This window comes from Prionailurus viverrinus, chromosome A3 (genome assembly GCF_022837055.1).
Source record: "Prionailurus viverrinus isolate Anna chromosome A3, UM_Priviv_1.0, whole genome shotgun sequence".
Classification (NCBI taxonomy): domain Eukaryota; kingdom Metazoa; phylum Chordata; class Mammalia; order Carnivora; family Felidae; genus Prionailurus; species Prionailurus viverrinus.
This window is the reverse complement of record NC_062563.1, coordinates 15,147,720-15,164,765: the sequence shown is the minus strand read 5'-3', so window position 1 is coordinate 15,164,765 and position 17,046 is coordinate 15,147,720. Positions and strand designations below refer to the sequence as shown.

The following is a 17,046-nucleotide window of genomic DNA, read 5'->3' as shown; positions in this document are numbered from 1 at the left end:
GTTATGATTGGCCAATGTTCCTGTCAGTCTTCGTGGGAGGGCGTCGATTTTTCCTCTAGCGACTGGAGAAAAGGAGTGCCAGTCCGGGAATCCCGTGTGTGATTGGGCGTGGCCGTGAGGGGGCGGAACCCGGGACTGGATAATAAGGGCTGAGTGTCATTTCCCCTCTGTCAGATAGCAAAGACGCCCCCGGCCCCTGGTAGCCCTCTCAGTCCTAGGGATCCCCCTGAGCTCCGTAACAGGCCATTCCGCCGGGGCCCACCCTTAAGGCATCCCGGACACACGCCAGCCTACGGGCCCTCCTGGTGTGACCTCTGACCGCTGGTGTTGGTCTTGGCACCAGCCCCTGGTGCGGGCTGCGGGGCGGCCATGGAGCTGGGCAGCTGCTTCAAAACCTACGAGGACTTCAAGGAGTGCTTCAGCGCCTACAAAAAGGAGAACAGGTGCTCCTTCATTCTCAGGGACTGCGTCTCCGTCCGCTTCCACAACCTCAACCACGGCACGTCAATCCGCGAGGACATCCTGTAAGGGCGGGGCGGGGCGGGGGCGGGGCAGGGGGGTGGGGAGGAGGCCGGACTGTCCCCTGGTAGGAGGCCTGGACGTGGAGGGAGTGCAGTTGGGCCCTGGTGTCTTAGCATTCCACAGGGCGCTGAGCACCTGCCCTGTGCCTGGTGAAAAGAGCCAGAGCTTCACAGGCATCGCTTTTTGACCCCCCACTTCCCCTCCACTCATTCACTCCATTACAGCTTTCCCGGAATAACTGTAATTTGTCCCATTTTTTGAGCACCTGCGGTATCCCTAGTTCAAAGTACACTGTTTTCACAAATGGATTAAAAAAAAACAAAAAACAAACAAAAAAAAACGCCTTCGCGGTGATTCCCTTCATCAGTGTTCTCTCTACCAGGCAATTAACGCGGTCAGTTGTGGATTAGTTTGTTCATTCATTCATTCGTTTTGTAAATGGTCCCTGAGCTTCTGAGATTCACAGCCGTTTTCCAAACGTTCCCCATGCCCCAGGCATCCTTCTCCGTTGTGTGCGTGCTTTATTTACCCCGCAGGGCTGAATTGAGAATTATAGACAAAAGCTATTTTTTCCCATCTGGCAGCGGAGAAAACAGGCCGAGAGGCTAAGAAAAGGGTTGACAACTCAGTTGTCTTCAGGGTTCAGGTGAAACAGCCCCGGGTAAGAAAGTTTAACTTGTAATTTCACCATAAGAGAAAGAATGATGAAATAACCACAGACACCAGGTCTCTGCAGCAGGGACCACAGAAGTGGGACTTGGGCAAAATGGAGAGCAGGCCCTATCTAATCAACTGCCATTAGCTAATGGCCGCCGTGTGAAAATGAAGATCCCCTGTGGCCAGGCTTTGGGGCAAGGGAAGTCAGAAATCCAGGCTTTAGGTCAGTTTCTCCACTTTTTAAAAATTGAAAATCGGGTCCAATTCGAACACAGTCCACGTGGGCCAAGTCAAAGCTGTATGGGCAGAGTGTCTCTATCTAAATTATTCTAGGCAGTTAAGGGAGAGGTGAAGAGCTCATCTTGAGTCTGTTGGACCTTGATTGTTTTCAGCTCAAAATAAGCCACACGTCCAAGTAGCAAATTCTGGGGCAGCCTGCCCTAAACCCCATCAAGGAGTTAAAAGAGAGCTCTGGAGTCAGAAAGACAGGCTTTACGCTTGAGTTTGGGCAAGACTTAATTTCTGTGACGGTTTAATCCTCTAAACTGAAGTGGATATGGTAAAGATTAAATAACCGAACGCGTGTAGGAGCGGAAGCGTAGTGCTCAGTTTCTCAGTGCTCAGTTGCAATCAGTACATGGTAGAAAGCGGTACTCTGACTCAGTACTTTGAGAATCACATGTGCTGCGGGAATTATCACTAGACCACCAAAAGTCCCACTCCACTGGGAGATTCTATGCTTTTATGCCCGGTTTTCCCTCTCATATTTTTATATATGGCTGTTGTGTTTTTGCTTTTGTTATGTCTTTTGGGGGGGATTGATAATGCTTCAAAGAGTCCAGGAAGTATTCTCATGTCTCTCTCCATTGCTGTTCGGTTTAATAGCTACCTTTTTTGGAACATTTTTGGGGGCTGCATTCCAGAGATTGTGCTAAGAACTTTACAGGCATTGTTTTATTTAATCCTCATTACACCCTGTGAACTAGGCCCTTGTTACCCGATTTTTCATTTTCTATGTATCCATAGTCACAAGGCCGAGTAGGAAAGCAATGTCCTACAAAAGTCTTGCTAATAAGCCAGCCACTTATAAAATTAGTCACTACTTAATAATTTCCTGCTTATCCCTACCAGTCCCATTAATATCTTTGGCAGTCAGTTTCTGGCTAATCAGTAAGTGTGGTAAACATCAGGATAATACAATGGAAAAGAAACTAACTGCAAACAAAAATTACACCTCTCCCGAGAGCAAGACTTCGTGAAATCTCTGAAAGTAATGAGAACTCCTTACTTACATCACCCTCAGCCTGACACCAGTGAACAAGAGGAGAAGAAAAATGAGCAAAGATGATGATGTGATAGGAATTTGACTAACGAAGGATTTTCATGGCAAAGAATAAAATTAGGCCTTTGGGAAACCTGATAAAGCCCAGGAATGTTTCAGTAAAACTGACCTTTCCGTGTTGTAAAAGTGAGACAGGAAATGAAATATCTTAGTGTTTGAGGGGAAATGCACCAGGAAAAAAAAAAAAAAAAAAAAAAACAGTTGACACTGTAAGTTATTCTTGGATTATTTTAAGAATTGGTATATAGCTGCCATTATAACCTATGTTTTGTTAAATATAATATTAACTTCATAATTTTAGGCTCCTATTTCAAGATAAAGTTCCTCTCAAATCTTTTTCCCCCTCTATTTACTATCATATGTTGTTTCTGAGGGATAGTTTTGGCTGCAATTAACTGAAAACTCTGACTCAAAATGGCTTATTTGTTAGAAGCCTAGAGGTGGGTCTGTGAAGGTGATTGTTTCCACGCCCCTGGCTTTTTGTTTCTTACTGCTCTGCCACCCTCAGGTCTCAGCTTGGTACAGATGCAGGGGTCACATCCAAATGGAAAAGCCTTCCTCAGTTTCCTGCAGATTTCCTATCCTGTTTCTTTCTCCAGAATTGGGCCAGTATCCATGCCCATTCCCAATGAGATGAGCTCAATTGGCTTAGACTAGCCCTGAAGTACTTAGCTTTGTGGGGGAGTCATGGCAACCCAAATTAAGTTGGCTTTCTGTTGGGAAGGAAGAAGGGGGCTAAGGGCAACCCACAGATCCAGTCACAACCTTTTGAATGAATTCACTTTGTAGTGGTTCTGATTGGTTTTGGATCAGGTACCGACTTTTACAGACCAGTCAGTACTCTTGCTATTTCTAACTTCTTGTTATTTCTTTTTTTTTTTTTTTTTAATTTTTTTTTTCAACGTTTATTTATTTTTGAGACAGAGAGAGACAGAGCATGAACGGGCGAGGGGCAGAGAGAGAGGGAGACACAGAATCGGAACCAGGCTCCAGGCTCTGAGCCATCAGCCCAGAGCCCGACGCGGGGCTCGAACTCACGGACCGCGAGATCATGACCTGGCTGAAGTCGGACGCTTAACCGACTGCGCCACCCAGGCGCCCCCCTAACTTCTTGTTATTTCTAATTTACAGATTAGGAGTTGAAGACTCAGAGGAAGTAAAATGACTTGTCCAAGTTCACACAGCTAATAAGTGGTAGAGCTAGAATTTAAACTCAGATCTTCTGACTCTGAGTCTTGTTCCTAACTCAAGTTATATTTTCTAAAATGGCTTTACCGCACCTATAAAGATCCTAGTATTGCTCAAGGTGCAATCTACACACAAGGACACAAATCTTATGTAAAATTAAAAGGCTTAGTTAATCTGTACCAATCCCTATAGAGTGAATCACTGTTCAGTCAGTTATAAATATACTGCTTGTACCTCTCTTTAACCATTCACTTAATTTTGACTTTACTGGCTACCTATGTAATTCTCTCTCTGCTCTCTAGACTTAGAGAGTAGAGACTGGCTAACGAGTCTGTGTAGCAATTAGTATAGTGTTCGGTACATAGCAGGACTTGGTAAATGTTTGAAATTAAACAAAGGACTTGTCCATAGTTAGTAAAAGTAGTTGTGCTGGGACTAGAAGCCAAGTTGTTGGACAGAACCCTCTCAGTGGTGTTCCTAGTATACTTTTCATGTTTTATAAGGAGAACCTTCTGTGCCATAGTCAATCATTTCTCATTCGGTACGCGTGCTTAGAGCACCGGGTGTGCTCCACGCGCGGGAGCAGGCACTGGGAGCACACTGGTGGCTCTGTCCAGTAGGGAATACAGACACCTGCAAAGTAGATGGGAAGCAAGGCTGGCTGACTCCCTCCCTCCAGATCCTGGCTGGGCACCCTTAGGTATAAGCAGTCAGGGGGATTCAGAAAGGTGTGAAACCATGTTCCTGTCTTGAAGGGAGTCAATGCTTTAACTTAGACAACTAAGTACAGATGAAAATAACCGCAGTGCTCAATGAATTCTTAACAAAAGATTTGTGTATCTCACTGTATGTAAGTTCTATCTCAATAAAAAAGATTGAACAAAGTGGGGGAAAAAAAAAACAGACTTCAGCCTAGTACCCATTATGTTTGAAACATACGATGCCAACAAAGACATTATGTTTACAGATCTTTAAGCAAGTTATTGAACCTGAACAGTGTGTTGAGGGTCGAGTATCCTGAAAAAGGAGAAATATTTTGAAAGTGGACAGGCAGCATAAGGGTTAACTACACAGACTGTAGCCAAGCAGGCTTAGTTCAAATCCCGGATCCCCATCCTTGAGAACATTTTAAAGCCTGTTTCCCCATCTGTAAAAATGAGGATAATAGAACCCTTTTCCTAGTATAAAGTGATGCATGTTAGGGGCTTAATATAGCCTGGCATAGAATACCTTAGTACATGTAGTACTGGTAGGAAAGAATGTAAAACACTTGTTAACATATTGGATATAGACACAGAGAAGGAGGAATTAAGAACAAGGCCAAGGTCTCCCCCCCTGGAGGCATAGTCAGTCATTAATGGAACCAGGAAAGGTTTGAAAAAGCTTTATGGCTAACGTTCTCCAGTGTCTTTCTTTTTTTTTTTTTTTTTTTTTTTTTTGGACAAGCCTAACATGCACTAAGAGCGTGCAAAGCCCATCTAATTTGATGAACTAGGGCCATGCTAAGCTATGGAGCCAGCAAAAGGGCAGGGCCCAATCTACGGGCTTGGGGAAGGCTTTCTAGAAGAGATGACCGTTCCACGTAGTCCTGAAGGGTGAGTAAGCTTTGAGGTGAAGGCAGGTGGGAAGGGTGTTCCAGAGAGAGACAAACACGAGCAAAGGCAGAGAAGTGAGACCTAGCATAACGAATGCAGGAAGCTGTAGACACTTTGTCTTTCTAGGGCACAGAAAAATGAGATGGTGAGGGGGTGGAAAAGGGACTGGAAATGTAGGCAGAAGCCACACTGCGGCCACCACTGACTGGCCTTGCCATACTATTGGACTGCTCCAGCCCCTTCACAGCCCTGAGCTGGGGATGGTGTTGTAGCCCCAGCACTGTGCACACAACAGGTGCAGGCATTTTCAGCCCACTCCGCCCTATTATTGCAGGCCTGGCGTATCCTGTTTTTCTAAGCTTACCCCACAGGGTGGGCAGACAGGACCAGCCGGATTAGAGTGTTTGGAAAAGAGTTAGTGAGGTGCCCAGGCTGTGTCATTGCATGCCAGGGGCTGAGAGTTTTTCCCCCTCTCTCCTGGTCTTTGGGCCGGGACACTCCCTGAAGAGGCAGGGTAGTAACCTGTCCCACCCATGATCTATGCGTCATTCATCTAGTACATCTTTGGTAAGCATCTGCTGCAGGAATAACATTGTTAGGTGCTTGGAATACACTGAGAAGTAACTCAGTCCTGCCGCTTCGTGACAGCCCCATCCAATTGTTTTTTGTTTTCTTTTTTTAGTTTATTTATTTTTGAAAGAGAGAGAGAGAGCAAGAGAGAGCGCGCAAGGGGGGAGGGGCAGGGAGAGAGGGAGACAAAGAATCCAAAGCAGGCTCCAGGCTCTGAGCTGTCAGTGCAGAGCCCGACATGGGACTCAAACCCATGACTCTTGAGATCATGACCTGAGCCAAAGTTGGACGCTTAACCGACTGAACCACCCAGGCACCCCCTAGCCCCATCCAATTGTAAAGGTACTTTATAAACACCCAATAGAGTGTCACAAGGCATAGGAACTATAATAACAGTAGCCAGGCTCTGGGCTAAATATTGTGTCTGTGGCTTATTTAACCTTCATAACAATCTTAATAAAAGAGTCTCATTTTAAAGTGATTTGCCCAAGGGCAAGGAGCTTCTGAGTGCTAGAGCCCTGATTAATATCCAGGCAGTCAGCCTCCAGCATCTCCACTATGGAACCACTAGGTATACTGCCCCCCAGAGAAGATTTTGAGCCTTTTATGTTAAGTAAATGCTACGAATTCAGAGAAAGGAGCAGTTACTATGGGTTGAAAACATCCACAAAGGCTTCCTGGAGAAGGTGGGAGCTGATTTGGCCTTGAAGCTTGGGTTGAATGGGGACAGGAAGAGGAAAAGAGCAGAGATTCAATGTATTTACTCTTCTCCTTTGAATTCTCACTCTCAGCCTAGAATGGCAGAGCTGGTAGGGACCTGAAGATCATCTAGCCCAGGGGTTCTCAAACTCTCCTAGGATTTGGACATTTTTCTTTAGATGAAAGATGAATAGAGATCTTTCCTCTGAGAGAGGGCCACTTGTATCTTTGCTGTCTGGAGGAATAGGAGGCAAAGGTAATAGTTCCCAAAAGGCAGGAGTGAAGGGGATATATATTTTTTAAGTTTATTTATTTTGAGAGAGTGAGCGAGAGGGGTGGGCGAGAGTGAGAGCAGGGGAGGGGCAGAGAGAGAGGGAGAGAGAGAGAGAATCCCAAGCAGGCTCCTCACTGTCAACACAGAGCCCAACGCTGTGCTCAAACTCACGAACCTATAAGATCATGACCTGAGCCAAAATCAAGAGTCAGATGCTTAACTGACTGAGCCACCCAGGGGCCCCAGAGGCAACATTTTAAACAGTGCATAATCAGCTGCCCTGCTGCTGCTGCCTCTTGTCTGTTTTCTCTCCCGTCTGGTCTCACAGTGAATCCCTGGGAGCTTCAGCTGGGCCACAGAGAGTGAATGGAAGGAGTGGGGCTTTAAACTACTATACATGAGAATGGATGCAGTGTTAGTTGGACAGGGTCCTGACAAAAGACACCGAATTGGGATTGGAGTATGAATGTCAGTCTTCCTTCCCTACATCCTACACTGCCTCGTGGTCTCTGGAAAACCCATCAGTCACTGTAAATCCCTCCAGGGTCTTGTCTTATAAGGGAAAGGGGTGGGCAGTACCTTTCTCACTGTCACATCTACCTTCCCTAGATACATGCAGGTGAAATTTGTCTGTATTCGGACCCAGTCAAACAGGAAGAGAACATCAGAGGCAGACATGTGCCCAGCATACTTGCTCCTGCGGTACAATGAGAAACTGGATCGACTATTTATTAGTGAACTCAACACCCAGCATGTCCATGTTGATTCCAAAACTGCAGGACCCAGAGGAGACACCACTGGCAAACCTCAAAAGACCATGTACCTGCAGAAACCCCAGCCTGAGCAGCCTGCAACCAAGAAAGACCTTGACCTAGCCAAGAAGTCCCCCGTTGAACCATCATTTTGCTTAGACAAGGTCCAAGCACCCTCCAAGCCAGAGCAGGAGGGCATCACTCCTTCTGACCTGGCCAAGATAGCAAAAGTGATGAAAAACTTTCTTAAGGTGGATGAGGGTTCCATGGCCTCTCTCAGCGTGGGCAACAGCCAAGACCTGGACCGGCTCAGCTTCCAGAGCAGCAAGATGACCGATCTGTTTATCCGCTTCCCAGAGAATCTCCTGCTACACCGCGTGGAGAACACCCAGGGCCACATCCTCTATGCTTTCTTGGTGGAGAACAAGGAGCGAGAGGGCCGAGTGGTACACTTTGCCGTGCTCAAGGCTGAGACAGCTACCTCCGTGGCCAAGATGCTGAGTATCTTCACAGAGTTCAACACAGACTGGCCCAAGGTCAAGGTGGTCTTTGTGGACCCGTCCTTCCCCCATCGAGCCATCCTGCAGGAGATCTTCCCTGCTGCCCGCATCCTCCTGTCCATCTACCACACCACCCGGCTCTTGGAGAAGAAGTTGCATCGTAGTTCAGCAAATCCATCCTTTAAAAGGCTCATGAAGGAAGCCCTGCGGGAGGCTGTGTTTGTCACTTCTGATGCCAGCCTGCAAAATCTCTGTCAGATGTCCCAAGCCCTACTGGATGAGGAGCTCTTCAGCTTCCTGCAGGCCCACTGGTTCTCCTGTGAGCTGCTGTGGTACATGCACGTGAGGAAAGGCCTGCACGCGTGTAACACGTACATGGACAGCCTAGACGTTGTCACCAGCAAGGTGTCCAGCCTCTTTCGGGAACAGCAGTCTCTGCTGGACTGCATCCTCCGCTTTGTGGATTATATAGACTTCTTTAATACCAAAGGCTTGAAAAACTTGCCCACAGCTCCTCCCAAGTTAAAAAGAGCCCGACCAGCCAGCATGCCGCCAAAGTCCAAGAAGGCATTTGGAGTCTGTGGGGGGAGCCTCACCAGGCTCCCTGTGGAAAAGACAAAGCCAGAGCCACAGCGGGCGCCGTTGCAGCAGCAGCCACAGATGCAGCCCTCCCAGGAGGGCATGCTAGCCACCTTGCATGGGAGTGGCTCTGAACTGGCCTATAAGCTGTGCCACAATGAGTGGGAGGTGGTACAGAACTCCACCCACCTGGTGGACGTGGCTGGCTCCTCTGTGGACATTCAGCTACTAGAGGATTCTCACCAGGTGAGCAAGGATGGCTGTAGCTGCAGCTGTTCCTTTCAACAGTGGTACCACCTGCCATGCCGGCACATTTTGGCCCTGCTGCACACCAGCCAGAAGCCTGTGGGTGAAGCCATGGTGTGCCGCCGGTGGCAGAAGAGGTACCAGCACCTCCTCGGGCCCAACGGGGAGCTCCGGGACCCTGTTGTGGCCCCAAACATAGGCCAGCCTGGGAAGCAAGGACGGAGTGACGTGATTCAGGACCTCAGCAGGGAGCTGGCAAACCTGCTAATGCAGAGTGAGGGGCCAGAGCTAGAGGAGCGCTGTTCCACCCTGCGCAAGATTGTGGACATCTGGGCTGACCCCTGCCAGCCGCCTGAGCCCAGTCAGCAGCCGGAGGACTTCAAGGATGTGGGCCGCCTCCCTTTCCTCTGGGGAAAGCAAGAGGAAGGGGAGGGACTCCCTCTTGCTGGAGCCACGATTCATGATTAAGGCACTTGCACTGGCGCATTGGACCACAGGCCCCTCTCCTTGGAAGTCTAAGAACTCAAAGTGGGCAGGCCATGCCAGGGGTCAGCATTTTAACCAATGTCTTCCTAGGTAGGGCTAGGAAGATTGTTACAACAGGGAGAAGAGGAACCCCACTATGTGACAGTCCTCTGAATCCACCCCATTTCTGCCCTACCTTTGTCATTCCTCGGGAACCTCGTTCGTTGTCAAGGCCAAAGTTATCTCCATGCTGAAAGGTCACCCACCCCTCTTTCTGCCCTGACTCCTGAGATGAGATCTTACTCCTGTCAGAGGGATGAATTCCTGCCCCAGGATAGGGTGAGACGAAATATACCTGGTAAAAGGACCTGTTTCCAGGGACAAAGGGATGGAGGGTGATCCTTAGCTGTTGCTGCTCTTTACAAAGAATCTGTTATTTGTACTTATTTTTATTCATATTAAATAAAGTTTTGGTTTTTTGGTTTTTTTTGTTTTGTTTTTTTTTAATAAAATCAAATAAGCAGGGAAAATGTGCGCTGCTTAAACAGGGAAGGAACCTAATGGGGGTTGTAGAGCCAAACAGAATCTGATGCCTTAAACTCAAAGACTTAGGAGTCCACTACTGACTTCATCTTCTTGCTACCAACCAAGCCATCAACACTGATTTCAGGCTGCCTAGAATTCTAGCAGGAGGAGGCCAAATAGATGAGGGGGGTGGGGGCTAGACACCACAGCCTGAACTTGCTGGCAGACTGTGGGCAAGTTTCTAATTTCTTTGACCCCAGGTTTCTCACCTGTAAAAATAAATGTTGCCCTGTTCAAGTCCCAATTTACCCTCTAGATGTATACAAACAGAACATTTCCTTCCATTTTTTTTTTTTTTTTTAAGTGTAGTTACTTATTTTGAGAGAGAGCAGGGGATGGGCAGAGAGAGGGGGGAGAGAGAGAATCCTAAGCAGTCTTCTCGCTGTCAGCGCAGAGTCCCAGGCGGGGCTTGATTTTACAAACCGTGAGATTATGACCCCAGCCGAAATCAAAAGTCAGAGGCTTAACTGACTGAGCCACCCGGACGCCCCCGTTTCAGTTTTAAGCACCAGCATGGACTTTTGTTGTTGTTGCTGGTTGGTAATCTTAACCACCTAAAGCTGGGAAGCTACCCAGCTGTCCAAGATACCACCTTCAGGGGAACCGAGGTCAAACTTAGCAGTCGGTCTTGCCTCTTGCTTGCACCGGGATCTTAAGTCACAGCGCCGTTCTGGATCTCTTTCTTCTGTAAACCACTGGAAGGGGTGGGGCTGCGCAACACCAAGGTTCAGCTCTCTCAAGGAGATCTGGATTTCCTCTGCGCTAAGGGTTGGGCCCCTGACCCCTGGTGGAGAGGGCAGAATTTGAGACCTGGGCCTCCATCTCCCCATTAGGCAGAAGATACAGTACAACTGCATAGGCACCTTTTCCTATTCCCCGGGGCTTTGGAATTTGGCCAGAAAAGGAAAAAAAAAAATCCATAAAGCACTGCAATTTATTTTCCTTTTCATTTTCGGCCTCTGAGGAGTTTCCATAGTAACAGGCTCTTCCAGAGTCTTCTCCCCAGACGCGGGGCTCCGGAGTTCCAGCCTCAGAGCTTAGGCTTGCCAGGATGCTAGTATCTTCGGGCTTTCATTGGTCACCGCCAGCCGAGCCCCTCGTAACCCTAGGAACAGCACCCGCCCACAAATCGCCAGGCTACGATTGGTCTATGCCCTAAAGATCGACCGCGAACTCTTCAGGCCATTGGTCCGAGTCACGGCGAAGCTGGCGCCGCGGTTGGTGAGCCTAGAGGTCAGTCAGAGTCAGGCAGGGTCAAATAGGGAGACATGGCGACGGAGCCAGGCAGTGGGTGAGTGATTTCTGAAGGCGTGAAGGTGTGAGGCAGTTGATGACCGCGGTCAGCCGTGACACAGCCCCCAAAGGGGTGGGAGGTTGACTTCTCTTCCGGCTCCGGCCGGACTCCGAATGGGAACGTCTGACATCTACATCCTCCCACCCGGGTTAGAGGTGAGAGGTCAGAGGCTGCGGCCCCTCTCTGGTGTTCGGACCTCAGGTACTGTGTGGAAAGCAGTCAGGATCCGAAGTCAAAGACTCAGCTTCCGGCTACTTACAGAGTAATGGTGGGCAAGTCACTTAACCTCTTTGAACCTCAGTTTCTTATCTGTAGAATGGGGACAGTAACCCGATTTGGGGCCAAATAGAGGAAACATTTGAACAGAGTACTGCAGTTAATAGAGGGATTAATGGAGAGGCAGGAGAAGTCAAGCACATTTGATAGCCCCTGTTCATGGTTCAAGGGGTTGAGGCTCAGAGGGAGTGTCACTGACTTGCCCAGAATCATACAATTTGGGGGGCAATCAGTTCGCTTGTATATACCAGGACCAAATGGAAGAATGGATGCCAGCAGTAATTCGCAAATATAAAGCACTAAACAGATATTTAAATTGCTATTTAAGAAAAAAAAAAAAAAAGGCCACATGCACCTCCAGCCTTCACGCCCATTTCAATCTCTTGGAACTGAATTTTCCTATGGCGACCTTACCAAATGGTCTCAGCTCCAATGTCATCCTCTCTCCCCACCCAGAGAGAGCTTCCCTGGCCACCTTAGCTAAAGTATCCCTCCTCCCCCACCTTACTCTCTACCTGTTACCCAGTTTTGTGGTCTTTGTAACCTTCCTTATTTGTTATATCTTTATCTGTTTACACGTTTATTGTGTATCTCCCCCAGAACAGTAAGCCATACTGTCACAGTAATAAGCAATACTTACATAGTGACCAATATTGTCTGGATACACAATTGAAGAGCTGAGCCCCTACTATTGCCTTAAACTTGTGTTCCTCTCCCTAGGCCCATCTTCGGAACAAGATCTGGGAACTACAGTCCAGCCTCAGGCTTCAACTTAGTTGGAGCTTGAGATCCTGAGAGTCTCCTGGACGGCAGCCTTGCAGAGAAAGTACTTTGACCTTGGCATCCAGACATCTCCCATCTCCCCATGGCCCTGACAATGCTGAATGAGCTCCTGATTGAGGACCCAAACCCACCTATGCTGCTGTATCAGATTAGCAAGACTGCTGAGTTAGATACCCTCAACTACCAGAGCTGCTTTATGCAAGGTGTCTTTGCCCATTTCCCTGAGATCTTATTTATCCACCGGACCTATAACCCAGTGGGCAAGGTGCTATATACCTTCCTGGTAGATGGACCTCGGGTGCAGCTGGAGGGTCATCTTGCCCGGGCGGTCTACTTCGCCATTCCCGCCAAGGAGGATGCTGAAGGCCTGGCCCAGATGTTCCAGGTGTTTAAGAAGTTTAACCCAGCATGGGAGAGAGTCTGTACCATCCTGGTGGATCCCCACTTCCTCCCCCTGCCCACCCTCACTATGGAGTTCCCCGCAGCCGAGGTCCTGCTCTCAGCCTTCCACATCTGTAAGTTCCTCCAGGGCAAGTTCTATCAGCTGTCCCTTGAACAGCCTGTGGAGAGGGTGCTCCTCACTTCCCTGCAGAGCACGATGTGCTCGGCCACAGCTGGCAACCTGAGGAAGTTGTATACGCTCCTGAGCAGCTGCATCCCTCCGGCCCAGCTGCCCGAGCTCCACTCACACTGGCTGCTCAATGACCGCATCTGGCTGGCCCACCGCTGGAGAAGCCGGGCTGAGAGCAGCCGCTACTTCCAGGGCCTGGAGGTCACCACCCGCGTCCTCAGCCAGTTCTTTGGCACCACCCCGTGTGTGGAACAAGGCATGACCTTGCTGCTCCGATACATGCAGCAGAACTCTGGAGACAAGGCAAGCTCCAGCCTGGGCCTGAGTCCCCAGAACAATCACGCCCCCTTAGACGTCAGCCCCGAAAGCCCCAGAGTGGAGCAGTTAGTAGAAGCCCGCATCCAGCACTCCCTCAATGCCATCTGCACGGGGCCAGCGGCCCAGCTCTGCCTGGGTGAGCTTGCTGTGGTCCAGAAATCGGTGCACCTCATTGGCTCCGGCTCAGAAAAGGTGAACATACAGATCCTGGAGGACACCCATAGGGTGCAGCCTCAGCCCCCTGCCAGCTGCAGCTGCTACTTTAACCAGGCCTTCCACCTGCCCTGCCGCCACATCCTAGCCCTGCTCAGTGCCCGCCACCAGGTGCTCCAGCCCGACATGCTGCCAGCCCAGTGGACAGCAGGCTGTGCTGCCAGTCTAGACAACATCCTGGGCAGCAAGTGGAGTGAGACACTGGACAAGCACTTGGCCGTGGCGCTCCTCACTGAGGAGGTGAGTCAGCTCTTGCAGCACTGCAGCCAGGAGGAGTTTGAACGGAGGTACAGCACCTTGCGGGAACTGGCCGACAGCTGGATCGGCCCTTATGAGCAGGTCCAGCTCTGATTACCCTGTGCCCAGAGATGCTCACACACACGTACACACTCACATCCACCCCGACACACACACACCAACATGCACTCACACTGTTGTACTTCCATGGGCCCTCCCTCCAGGAAAGGACAAGGCTCTTCTATTCTACTGCAGACTGCTACCTAAAATGTGTCTAGTTCCTAAGACAGGAGTCAGCAAACTTTTTCTGTAAAGGGCCTAGCAGTAAATACTCTAGACTTTGCTGGGCACAGTCTCTGTTGTATATTCTTGGCTTGGTTTTGCGTTGACAGCCTTTTCAGAAGGTTAAAAACCATTCTTAGCTCAAGGGCCTTGCAAAAACCGGTGACCCCCTGCTCTAGGATAAGACAGTGGAGATCAAGGGCAGGGGCCTGGTAACAGCTTCCCCAGTCATTAGATGATTCACCTGACCCACAGAGAAGGTGGATCCCAGCCTTTGTCCCCTATCCCCCACCCAGAGGTCATTAAAGTCAAATGTTGCCTATTCCAGCACTTGTCTAGTTTTTTGTCTTCTAGAAGGCAGCAGAGCAAATATCGCAAAAAGACTTGGAGTCTGACACTACATGCAAATCCTGGTTCCTTGCCTGATTTCTGAGGCCTAGTTGTGCCTGTTACTAGCTCTGAGACTTCAGGCAAGCCACCCTTAAAAAGGCTCAATCTGTTCATCTGTAAAAATGGAGATCTCACAGCATTGGCAAGACTAAAGGAGAGCCTGCATGTAATGGGCCCAGTGCCCAGTGGGTGCTCAAATAACTGTTCATTTTCCTTCCTTGCCTCTGCTCCCATCACCTGCCCTCAGCTGGCCGGGAAATGTAAGGCAAGAGGAAAATTCACATTGCCTAGGACGTTGTCCAAGAAATCTTGATCGGATCCCAAAACAATACAAAAGCGACCTCCACTCCGAGCCGGGCCCCCTACCTCAGGTAATTTTCATCATAACTCCTCTGATAAGATCTATTTCCTGACTTAGTGCTATCTGGAGAAACTTCCTGGGGTCTGGACCCTGATGAAAGACTTGGTTTGTCAGAGCAGCTCCAACGACTGCCCTGTCCCCATCCTTGCCACAGGCACCCCCAATCCTGTCTGCCCAAAAACCATACGGAGAAGCCACCCTGTGTGTCTGGTGCTATTTCATCCAGCTACAAGCAGGAGCCAGGAGGCTGGCCTCTCCTGGATCTCATTAGGCGCATTTGCCCAGAGGCTGCGTGGGCGCGTGCCTGCTCCCACCGCGCCCCCTCCACAGCCCCCTCTGGCTCCGGATGGGCCATCATGAAAGCTTGAGCTGCCCGGATCAGGTCCTCTTCCCGCAGGCCGGGGACAGGCACGGTGGGGATGCCAGCGATCATCATGGCCAGGGTAAGGATGCAGATGTCAGGCTGGGAGCCGGCCTCCTTCCCCCCTGCCTCAGAGGGCATGGGTAAAATCCCTGGTGACAGCCCACACAGCAGCAGGGGCCCAGGCCCGCTGGGGCCACCCAGGTGGGGAGCTGTGTTTCTGGAGCAGCCGTCCTCCCAGCCCAAGCTCTCCGGCTGCCTCGCGTGGGGGGACTTGTGGTGGTATCGGCTGTACTCCTTCCGCCGCAGGGTCTCCCAGCTAGCCCCCCCAGGGCAGCCCCTGGCTTCCGGCACTGCCAGGGCCGGGCCCCGGGCCTGGGCAGCAGGCGCCACCTGCTCAGGTTTCTGGCTCAGTGGGCCTAGTCCACCAGGGGCCACCACTACTGGCTCTACAGCACTATAGAGGCCAAGGGATGCGCCCGGAGAAGCAGCCCCACCTGTAGAGACAGGAAGGAGATGGAATGTTATTCTTGGTCTCTTTGAGGAGGCCCTGAGGGGCAGGGCATAGGAGCAGAGCACTGGAAACAGGAGCCCCAGCAGGGCTGTCTAGTGGTGAGGAACTAGGTGTTTTACTCATACCCACATCCCCAGGCCCCAACATCGAATAAGTAACGGAGAAGTGTTTGTTGAATGAATGAGTGAGCAGGCAGGTAGCTACCGGCAAGGACTTTTGGAATGGCGTTCTTCAGAGAATTGACTCCAGGGCCAGCCCCCAAATCCCCCGCAGAACCTCCACCTCCCAGGAGGCAGGAAACAAGTTCTCAGGGGAAGTTGTGGTGCCCCCTCCAGTTCCAGAAGACCCTCTCTCACCTTGGCTGGAAGGCAGAAGACCTTGATGAGCTTGTGGAGACATGAAATAGGACATGTCTGCCCCAAAGCCCCCATTTGTGAGGGAACAGTCACCTGCCTCCTCTCCTACCCTTTCCACCATTCTAGAACGTCACTTCATAGTCCCTCCCTTGTACACCCGGAACCCACCTCACAGCACTGACCTGTTCATTCTAGAACCCGTATATGACAATGGGATGGGGTTAAAAGAGCATTGGACCAGGGACCGGACATTCTAGGTTCTTACCTCTACCTTGGGCGAGTCACTTTGACAGTTTTGTTCCTGGACAGTCTTCTCTAAAGTGGGAGTAATGGCCGCCCACCACCTCACCAGCGTTGTGAGGATTAAATGCGATTATTTGTACGGAAGCAAAAGATCAGAGATAGAAATAAAGGAGGCGAGTGCTTTGTGCTCTGCAGTATGAGAGAGGGAGTTTGCTGTGTGCCTCTGGAATACGTTCCCATCTCTAGGCTTCAGTTTCCCGATGGCAAAATGAAGTCGTTGGTCTGGGACACTGGGTCGCACACTGGGGTGCACATTAAATTCTCTTGGGAGCTTTTAGAAATACTGAGGCCCAGTCTCATCCCAGACCAATTAAATCAGAATCCCAGGGTCAGACCCAGTTGTAAGTATTTTTCAAAGGTCTTTAAGTGGTTATAATATATGCCAAAGTCGAGACCTCTACTCTAAAGAAGCGCTTCTCAATCCTGACTCTATGTTAGAACCTCCAGGCTGTTTTTACAAACCAACGATGTCTAGGCCTAATCCTTTGACAAATGGAATGAGGATCTCTGGAGATGGAGTTTGGGGCATCAGCTTTCTAGGTATCCCAGATAACCCTAATGAGTAGACAGGCTGGGTACCACTGGTCTAGGTAATGTCTAAAATGTTCTCTCTTGGGGTGACTGGGTGGCTCAGTCTGTTAAGCGCCCGACTCTTGGTTTCAGCTCAGGTCATGATCTCATGGTTCGTGAATTCAAGCCCAGCATCGGGCTCCGTGCTGACAGTGTGGAGCCTGCTCGGGATTCTCTCCCTCTCTCTCTGCCCCTTCCCCACTCGTTCTCTCTCTCTCTCTCTCTCTCAAAAATAAATAAACT

General features: G+C 49.9%; 3 protein-coding genes across 7 annotated transcripts; 2 read left to right on the top strand and 1 right to left on the bottom strand.

The window, feature by feature from the left end:
• Window positions 1-7: 7 nt before the first annotated feature.
• Window positions 8-9,876, top strand: ZSWIM3 (zinc finger SWIM-type containing 3). 2 transcript variants are annotated; one of them, XM_047851216.1, is made up of 2 exons: window positions 8-524; window positions 7,457-9,876. In XM_047851216.1, the coding sequence occupies exons 1-2, from the start codon at window positions 370-372 to the stop codon at window positions 9,390-9,392; spliced, it is 2,091 nt and encodes a 696-aa protein (XP_047707172.1). In that variant the 5' UTR covers window positions 8-369; the 3' UTR covers window positions 9,393-9,876. The 2 variants fall into 2 exon arrangements, with proteins under 2 accessions (XP_047707172.1, XP_047707173.1); XM_047851217.1 differs by having other exon boundaries at window positions 412-524; window positions 7,627-9,876.
• Window positions 9,877-11,215: 1,339 nt separating this feature from the next.
• On the top strand, window positions 11,216-14,275 carry ZSWIM1 (zinc finger SWIM-type containing 1). Of its 4 annotated transcripts, none has more exons than XM_047851224.1 (2): window positions 11,216-11,423; window positions 12,265-14,275. In XM_047851224.1, the coding sequence occupies exon 2, from the start codon at window positions 12,410-12,412 to the stop codon at window positions 13,778-13,780; it is 1,371 nt and encodes a 456-aa protein (XP_047707180.1). In that variant the 5' UTR covers window positions 11,216-11,423; window positions 12,265-12,409; the 3' UTR covers window positions 13,781-14,275. The 4 variants fall into 4 exon arrangements, with proteins under 4 accessions (XP_047707180.1, XP_047707178.1, XP_047707177.1 ...); XM_047851222.1 differs by having other exon boundaries at window positions 11,216-11,469; XM_047851221.1 differs by having other exon boundaries at window positions 11,216-11,536.
• Window positions 14,276-14,685: 410 nt separating this feature from the next.
• SPATA25 (spermatogenesis associated 25) lies at window positions 14,686-16,950 on the bottom strand. The gene is made up of 2 exons (XM_047851230.1): window positions 15,931-16,950; window positions 14,686-15,557 (listed from the first exon to the last, which is right to left on the bottom strand). Exons 1-2 carry the CDS (start codon window positions 16,049-16,051, stop codon window positions 14,926-14,928), a joined length of 753 nt encoding a protein of 250 aa, XP_047707186.1. The 5' UTR covers window positions 16,052-16,950; the 3' UTR covers window positions 14,686-14,925.
• Between the last annotated feature and the right edge of the window lie 96 nt (window positions 16,951-17,046).